Source organism: Olea europaea, unplaced genomic scaffold (assembly GCF_002742605.1).
Source record: "Olea europaea var. sylvestris unplaced genomic scaffold, O_europaea_v1 scaffold5429, whole genome shotgun sequence".
NCBI lineage: Eukaryota > Viridiplantae > Streptophyta > Magnoliopsida > Lamiales > Oleaceae > Olea > Olea europaea.
In genome coordinates, this window is record NW_019263757.1 from 1 (window position 1) to 9,289 (window position 9,289).

At 36.9% G+C, this 9,289-nt stretch overlaps 2 protein-coding genes across 2 annotated transcripts; one reads left to right on the top strand and one right to left on the bottom strand.

Moving 5' to 3' along the window:
* Window positions 1-246: 246 nt before the first annotated feature.
* Window positions 247-1,229, top strand: LOC111388985. The gene is made up of 2 exons (XM_023013817.1): window positions 247-608; window positions 1,109-1,229. The coding sequence occupies exons 1-2, from the start codon at window positions 247-249 to the stop codon at window positions 1,227-1,229; spliced, it is 483 nt and encodes a 160-aa protein (XP_022869585.1).
* A 6,527-nt stretch (window positions 1,230-7,756) lies between these two features.
* LOC111388984 (pentatricopeptide repeat-containing protein At5g59600-like) lies at window positions 7,757-8,444 on the bottom strand. Its single transcript, XM_023013816.1, has 3 exons — window positions 8,289-8,444; window positions 8,078-8,199; window positions 7,757-7,979 (listed from the first exon to the last, which is right to left on the bottom strand). Exons 1-3 carry the CDS (start codon window positions 8,442-8,444, stop codon window positions 7,757-7,759), a joined length of 501 nt encoding a protein of 166 aa, XP_022869584.1.
* Window positions 8,445-9,289: the final 845 nt, after the last annotated feature.

Here is a 9,289-nt window from a genome sequence, read left to right on the forward strand (position 1 = left end):
ATCGAATTGAACTAAACTTGATGATATTGTAGAAGGAAAAAAGTTAAAATTTCATCCATTAAACTAGGTAGTTTCATCTAATCTGATGAAACGATAAAGTATCATCTTCTTTGCTCAATCAACTTTCTCTTTAAAGGTTACCTATTGATTCTAGATTAGATCAACTTTTAACTTTAAAGCATCTATATATACAATGAAAAGACCTCAAATATTCAAGCTCTCTCTCTCTCTAGATAACATACAGAGATGGCTAGATATTACAATTCAACTTATTCTGATTATCTCCAATATTTGTCACTGCCAATCACCTTCTTCTTCTTCCTAGCTGTACTATTTCTCTTCTTGATCATAACTTGGTACATAAACTATGAGTTCTTGTATGAAGACTTGATGAATCAGATCAAGTTATCCCTCATGATATTACCAGTGCTACTTCTACTTATCCTGCACTGGTTGTCTGTCCACAATCCACAGAGAGTCCCATTCGCTATGTCATTGCCCAAGAAGGATGCACTTCATAGGGCCGGAGGGTCACCATGGGGAGTCGCTATTCTGCTTGTGTTCCTTATGTTCATGATCACTCACCGTGCTTCTTTGCAAGAAAGATGGTTTCCCTTGTTTAGAAGACGACGATATTAGACATACACAAAAAGATTGTGCATTAGCTTGCTTCAACCTCTAAAGTGATGACTACTTTAATGTATTATGGTCAAATTGTGTACCTTTGATAAAAGGAAGTGATAAAGTGTAATAAATCATTCAAATATTCTTATTGTGAGTTCTATGAAGAGATGACGTATATGAAATTATTTTAATTATCATGCCATATTTATAGATTAGGCATTAAATTATTTGAAGAATTTCAAAAATTCAAAGCATTTTGATTAAATGCTTGTCCAATCTGAAGAACACCCTTCTGTGTAATACTTCCTCAATAATGAGAGTCAAAAACTCGCAAAAAGTAGAAAATAGACTTACATCGAGTGGAATGTGGACTTATTTTAGCAGTTCCACATGTCCGATAAGTAGCTTGAGTTCCTGATGTTCTCAGCATTCTCAGTCTCTTGCATAATTAGCAGTGAAATTGTATCTTGTCATTACTCATTAGGATCTTCAACTTCTTTTCTGTGAAAATGGCAAGTCTTTCTCCCAGCAGAGATCTTGTGGAGCAGGGATGGTTACCAATCGCTGCAGCTCTGCCATCTGATATTCTGGATCGATCATCTTAATTGTTACACAAAGATGTAAGTACCAAAATATAAAACAATCAAGAATGAGTTATAAGAAAATATTCCAGATCCATAATTTGTTCTGCAGCTCGTAGAAAACTCAAAACCGAAAGGCATCAGATGGAGATCCTTTTAGTTTAGGGCTCAGACTCATGAAAAATCACAGGATTGTACCCGTCTGTTTGACCCACTCGATTCCCCCAACCCTAAGGTTTTCCTCTATCAGTTTAAAGGAAACCACAAGGGTAAAATCACACACCAAACCCTTACCAATCTCTTAGTATTTGGTTTCACACAGAAGTTTCACTTAGAAAACGAATCCAATCAGAGATTGGATGTTCACGAAGAAGAAGAAGGGTTTTGGAAGGATCTCGAATCTCAGGCAGCTGCTCAAGAAAAAGAAAAATGACGTTCCAACTGATTAGAGCAAGGGGTGGATGTATTTATACCCACAAGAGACAGCCATTGATCAAAGTTTTATCCAACGGTCAGGGGCTCCCAAGAGAAACTGAAGAAAGCGTGTTTCTGGCTGCGTTAAAAAACGCCACGCCATAGAAACACGCTTTTAAACCTATTTTTGGGCTAAGGTGGATCGGGTCAAGTTATTGGGAAAGAGCCTAGTAATTTGTAAAACCAGTAATTTGGGCTTTAGCCCATTTTTGTCATCACAGCCCCTAAAAAAGGCCATTGAGCATCACAGCCCAACAACTTCCACCTTGATGCCAATGGGGTTTCTGTACACTTGTAGCTCTCCTATTGACACCAAGTTGTACCTGTATTGGAGAAATTAACCTGTATCAATATTCAAAAGTGCTAAACATGATTTAAACTTAGAAAGGGGCAATACCTTTGTCCCCATACTGATGGATTATACTGTGTAGGATTTTTTTTCAAGAAGAACAGATTCATTTGTGACAATATCCCTAATAAAATGCAACTTTACATCTATGTGTTTAGTTCTTTCATGAAAAACAGGATTCTTACACAGGTGTATTGCACTTTGGCTATCAGAATATACAACAACAGGTTCACTTAACATTTTAATTTCAAATAATAATCCCTTAAGCCACAAAGCTTCTTTTACAGCTTCTGTGGCAGCAACATACTCAGCCTCTGTGGTTGATAAAGCAACTATAGGCTGTAATTGAGACTTCCAACTCACACAGGTACCACAAAGTGTAAATATATAGGCAGAAGTGGACTTTCTATTGTCCCTATTACCAGCAAAATCAGCATCCACAAAACTTTTAAGCATTATTCCTTCATTACATTTTTTAAACACTAATCCAGAACTAGATGTGCCTTTTAAGTACCTAAGTAGCCACTTAAGTGCTTCCCAGTGTTCGAGACCAGAATTAGTCATAAACCTGCTTAAAGTGCTGATTGCATGAGCCACATCAGGTCTGGTACAGACCATGGTATACATTATAGACCCTACAGCATTTGCATATGGAACCTTTTCCATATACTTTATATCAGATTCATCAACTGGGCATTGCTCTTTACTTAATCTGAAATGACTAGCTAGAGGTAAAGACACAAGTTTTGATTCATGCATGGAAAACTTAGATAAGACCTTTTCTATGTAAGCTGATTGTGTCAAAATCAAAGTGGATTGTGCTCTTTTTCTAAGTATATCTATTTCCAATATTCTTTTAGCATGCCCCAGATTTTTCATTTCAAACTCAGCCCCAAGTGTCTCTTTAATATTATTTATCTGTTTTAAATCAGACCCAATTAACAGCATGTCATCAACATAAAGTAACAGAAAAATAGATATCGAAGAATCAGAATTTTCTTTAAAGTAAAGGCAATGATCATAAGAGCTTCTTACAAAACCAACAGTCATGACAAAATTATCAAACCTCTTATACCATTGTCTAGGTGACTGTTTTAAATCATATAAGGATTTTTTAAGTAAGCACACAGAATCAGATTTAGATTTATTTACAAAACCTTCGGGTTGTGACATATAAATTATCTCATCTAAATCACCGTGTAAGAAAGCTGTTTTTACATCCATTTGTTCTAATTCCCAATTGTGATGTGCAACTAATGCAAGTAGGACTCTAATAGTTGTGTATTTTACAACAGGTGAAAATATCTCATTATAATCTACACCTTGTTTTTGTGTAAACCCTTTAGCAACTAATCTTGCTTTAAATCTTACAGGCTCATTTTCTGAATTGCCTTCTTTTACCTTGTAAATCCATTTACAGTCAACTATGGATTTATTTTTGGGTCTAGGCACGAGATCCCAAGTTTTATTTTTCATTAAAGAGTCCATCTCTCCTCTCATGGCAGCTTCCCACTTACCAGACTGGTTGCATCTCATGGCTTCATTATAGGTCTTGGGTTCCTTATAGGCTAGGTCATTGTAAGACATGACAGAATAGGATAAATAGTCTTCATATCTTGTAAGTTCTCTAATGTTCCTTCTAGGCCTGTCCCTAGTCAATTGATGGTCACTAAGATCATTTTGTTGACTGGGATCAGTCATTTCAATTTGTTCATGTTCCTGCACTCTTGAATGTTCTAATTCAGTCTGAGTTTGAGGTAGTATAGGTTCATTTTCTCCCATATTATTATTAGGAATAGAAACTGTTTGAGATCCCAACTCCACCTGAAACCTTGTCACACTTGGATTTTCAGGGTCTGTAGACCTTTGTTTTTCAAAACAGGGCATCTCTTTCTCATTGAAGGTAACATCTCTACTCGTTATCATTTTATATCCCCCATGACCTCTAGCCCATAACCTATAGCCTTTAATTCCTTCAGGATAACCTAAGAACACACATTTCTGAGCTCTTGGCTCCAATTTCCCCAAATTCTGGTGACAGTAAGCTGTACACCCAAAAATTTTAAGGTGGGAATAGTCTGGTAGTTTCCCAGACCACTTCTCTTCAGGTGTCTTTCCTTCCAAAGCACTAGATGGGGTTCTATTCACTATATATGTGGCTGTCATAACAGCCTCCCCCCACAACACCTTGGGAACTCCAGACCCCACCATCATGCACCTGACCTTATCAAACAAGGTCCTATTCATTCTCTCAGCCACCCATTTTGTTGGGGGAGTGTATGGGACAGTTTTGTGTCTTAGAATTCCATTTTGTTCACAAAATTTATCAAATTCTGAATTACAAAATTCAAGTCCATTATCAGTTCTCAAAATTTTGATCTTTCTTGACATTTGATTTTCAATAAGGACTTTCCAACTCTTAAATTTTTCAAAAGTTTCAGATTTGTGTTTTAATAGAAACACCCACACTTTTCTTGAAAAGTCATCTATTATTGAGAGGTAATACTTATTCCCCCCTTGGGTAGTTGTGGAGGCTGGACCCCACAAATCAGAGTGGATATATTCCAATGAGGAAGTAGATTTATGCTTCCCAGAATTAAAATGGAGTCTGTAATGTTTGCCTAAAGTACAGCTTTCACAGAAGGGTATTTTTTATATTTGGACCTTACCAAATGCCCCCCTTTATGTAGGATTGTAAGACCTTTTTCACCAACATGTGCAAGCCTTTTATGCCATTTTAGGGTGGAATCAGATTCAGTGTTAGAAACAGTAGCATTATTTTCAAGTACTGTTTCAGCTTTAACTACATAGATTTCATTTTTCTTTATCTACCACACATCCCTAGGTCATCTAATTCTCCCATAGAAATTAGATTCCTTTTGAGTTCAGGTACAAACCTCACTCTCTCTAGGGTATACTTGTATCCATTTTCAAATTTTAGGGTCACATTACCTAAGCCTTCAACTTTGCAGGCAATGTTATTCCCCATAACCACTTCACCACCTCCTACCTTCTTAAAATCTTGAAGCCAGGACCTTTCATGTGTTATATGAAAAGTGCAACCTGAGTCCAATATCCACTCATGGACATATCTGTTGTGAGCATAATTTGCCACTTCCAGATCAGGTTGCTGAGCCACCACATATACATCAACTGTATTAGGTTCAGCAGGCTCAACAACATTTCCCTCATCAACTTTCTTTTCTTTAAGTTCTATTTTCTTGTTATGGCAATCTTGTAAGTAGTGTCCAAGTTTACCACAACCATAACACTTCCTGTTATTTCTTGATTTTGATTTAGATCTTGATTTACTCCTGAATTTCTTTCTATTTCTGTTTCCTGAATGATTTTGATTTGGATAGTTATTATATTGCCTCTTTGGTTGTCTTTCCTTCATGAACAAAATCTCAGATTCCTTCCCTTGTCTTTCAGTTTTAAGTTCCAATTCTTTACTTCTTATAGAATTTATAACAATTTCAGGAGTCAAAGTGTCTCTGCCATACTTAATGGCAGATTTGACATCCCTATATGCCTCTGGTATGGCATTAAGAAGTATTACTGCTTTATATTCTTCAGAAATTTTATCCCCTGCATTAGTGATATCTTGTACCAATTTATTGAAGGTATCAAGATTATCATCCAGGTCTTTGGTTGGATCAATTTTAAAACTAAAAACCTTTCTAGAAGGAAGAGCTTATTAGGTAAAGACTTTACTAAATACAACTCCTCTAATTTCTCCCATAGAGCCTGAGCATTTTCTAATTTTCCTACTTTTCTTAACACTTGGTCAGAGAGGTGGAGAATAATTGAGGTATAAGCTAAATCATATGATTCAGTTTTCTGTTCTTGTGTCATTGTTTCAGGAAACTCTCCAATTATTGCCTTAGACACTTTCTGTTGTACTAAAACCCCTCTCATTTTTTGTTGCCATATAGGAAAATCTCCTTTCTCATTAAAGACCCCAAGTTCAAAACTAGTGGTGGTCATTTTATAGATCAAAATAAGTAACACTTAGAAAAAACTGTTTTGATCACAACAGGCAGATAAGAGGCAGAGATTTTTTTTTTTTTTTACTATTACAGGCAAGACAGCAAAATATGTGTAAGTGCGGAAATAACAACTTTAACATACACACTATACCCAGTACAAAGCTTAAGGATCAACTTCCCAGCCCTACCAGGATTCCGTGAGACTCAAGATCTCAGGTCAAGGTTTGAGTGGAGGGTAGAGGTTCTTTTTTTTTTGTTAAAGAAAGATTTGAGAGGTATTAATACAAAAAATCGAGAACAAAGACAATCACAAGTGTTGTTATACTATTTCAGTATAACAAGAATCAGAGACAAAATTTACAAGTATGCTTAATACTGATTAATAGACAAGTATAGGCAGATTATCACTAGTCACACAGTTCCAAATGCAAAATCAATTAGGAAAGCATTATTAGTCAACTAGGGCATGTAACAAAAGAAAAAAAAAAGACCAGACAATAAAAAAAAAAAATTTTGGGGATCAAAGAATTAAACCACAGTGGTGATCGTTTCACTTGACCACCACAGATTTCACGAAGCCGAAAGTCCACAATACTCAAGATCGTACTACTCCAGTCACAGATCTACAGTATCTCGCAAGAACGTGGTTCGATTCACCCACACGAGCCAACCGAAGGCTCTGATACCACTGTCACACAAAGATGTAAGTACCAAAATATAAAACAATCAAGAATGAGTTACAAGAAAATATTCCAGATCCATAATTTGTTCTGCAGCTCGTAGAAAACTCAAAACCGAAAGGCATCAGATGGAGATCCTTTTAGTTTAGGGCTCAGACTCATGAAAAATCACAGGATTGTACCCGTCTGTTTGACCCACTCGATTCCCCCAACCCTAAGGTTTTCCTCTATCAGTTTAAAGGAAACCACAAGGGTAAAATCACACACCAAACCCTTACCAATCTCTTAGTATTTGGTTTCACATAGAAGTTTCACTTAGAAAACGAATCCAATCAGAGATTGGATGTTCACGAAGAAGAAGAAGGGTTTTGGAAGGATCTCGAATCTCAAGTAGCTGCTCAAGAAAAAGAAAAATGACGTTCCAACTGATTAGGGCAAGGGGTGGATGTATTTATACCCACAAGAGGTAGCCATTGATCAAAGTTTCATCCAACGATCAGGGGCTCCCAAGAGAAACTGAAGAAAGCGTGTTTCTGGTTGCGTTAAAAAAACACCACGCCATAGAAACACGCTTTTAAACCTATTTTTGGGCCAGGGTGGATCGGGTCAAGTTATTGGGCAAGAGCTTAGTCATTTGTAAAACCAGTAATTTGGGCTTTAGCCCATTTTTGTCATCACAGCCCCTAAAAAAGGCCATTGAGCATCACAGCCCAACATTAATATATCAATCTGGATAGAATATGGTACTGTTTCATGTAATTTTCTCCTGCAAATGTCCTACAATGTTGAACTGAAAGAACACTTCTCTACCTAGCATGTCCAGACTTCCATAATCATTGGCAGCATGGTAAGCAATCCATTGTGGGCTGTTTCTAACTTACAACAGACCTTTTGTACTATAAAGAATTCAGAGACGGCAAAAACTAGTCACTTGGACTAGATATCTTACTTCTTCGCCACTCCCCTCTAAACAACCACCAGGAAGCTGCACCCAACTGCATTCGGGAACTATTTGCAGGCCTTTCTTTTTCATGGCAGCTCTAAGCTTAATTAGTGTCATTACAATATCCAGACAGGGATGACACACTGGCTGCAAATATATAGTTTCCTCCAAGGTTGGTCTTTATTTTGACCAGAAGACGGAAGTTGCTTTAAACCGTGTTGTTTACAAGAGCTAAGATAACTCCCCAATATAACAGAGTTTGGTTCCATAGGCATCCTATAATAATCTGATACAACCTCTTCAATCTTCCCAGTGCTCCCATATAAGTCAACCATGCACCTGTAATGTTCCATGGTTGGCTTGATATTGTAAACATTCACCATTTTTCAAAAAGTTCTTTCCCCTTTTCTACAAGACAATTGTGATTACAAGCACACAGGATTGCTGAAAATGACTTGTCATCAAGCCTCAGACCAGTTTCTTCCATTCTGGTAAACAGAGAAATAGATTCCTCTCTATCGCCAGTTTCTGTGAGGCTGGAAATCGTGGCAGTCCATGACTACAGATTTTTCTCGCTCATGGAACTAAATATATGGAATGCTTCCTCTATGAAACCACATTTGGCATAGATATTCAGCAGGGCAGTACCCAGAGCAACGTGCAATTCAATATCGTTAAAATATTAAGCAGGGCAGTACCCAAAGCAACATGCAATTCTATACCATTAGCGAGTATGTGCAGGTGAATGGACTTTCCATGTCTGATCATGAGGAGGTTGGTACAGGTAGCAAGCAAACTAACCATAGTAACAAGTGTGGCTTTTCATTTACCCTGTCTCTTGGAACGCCATTATAGCACCCAAAGGATATTTACTCTAAGACTTCAAAGCTCAACAGAGTAACAAAAATACAAACATAAAGCATGATAAAAAAAATGTAAAATTGATCGTCATGCCAAAAAGAAAAGGAAGATACGAGGAAATTAGCTCAATAATTTGAAGAAAAATCAAAACTGCAATCAAGCTCTTCACTTCATTATATGGTACCAATAATTGGGAAGGCTTTTCAAATAAAGATCTGGTTCAAAAATTTATTCTCCTGAGGGCAATTTTGCTCTATGTTTGTTCAAGTAAGTGTTGAATTTGGAACAAAAAAGAAATTCTCTTTATTATATAACAAACTTGTACAATTAATTTTTTATTAACACTCCTTACCACACACTAAACAAGCACCTCAATATTAATTATAACATTCCACTTGCTCTTCCTTTGTGAATTCTCTGCACTCTCTCTCTTTCTCACCACTCTCTTCACACACACACTTATCAATTATCTCCTCACTCTTCCCGCACTCTCTTAATCTCAATTCTCTCTGTCTCTCATATGTACATACTAATATACTATGACATGGAGCTTATATTTATAGGACCCAAAGTTGGTTAGTAACTATCTAGATTAATCTAATAGGTAAGTAAATAATTAATTATTGTAATCCAGATTTATCCAGCTTTGGCAGCAATGGAATTCTTCTAGCTTCTTCAAGGCTTGGCTGCAATGGGAAAAAGGAAAACCCTTGTGGTACATAAAGGGGGTACATAATGGTGCCCCCCCTCACATGTGTCGGGCCCACCTGAATATGATATTCAGGTGG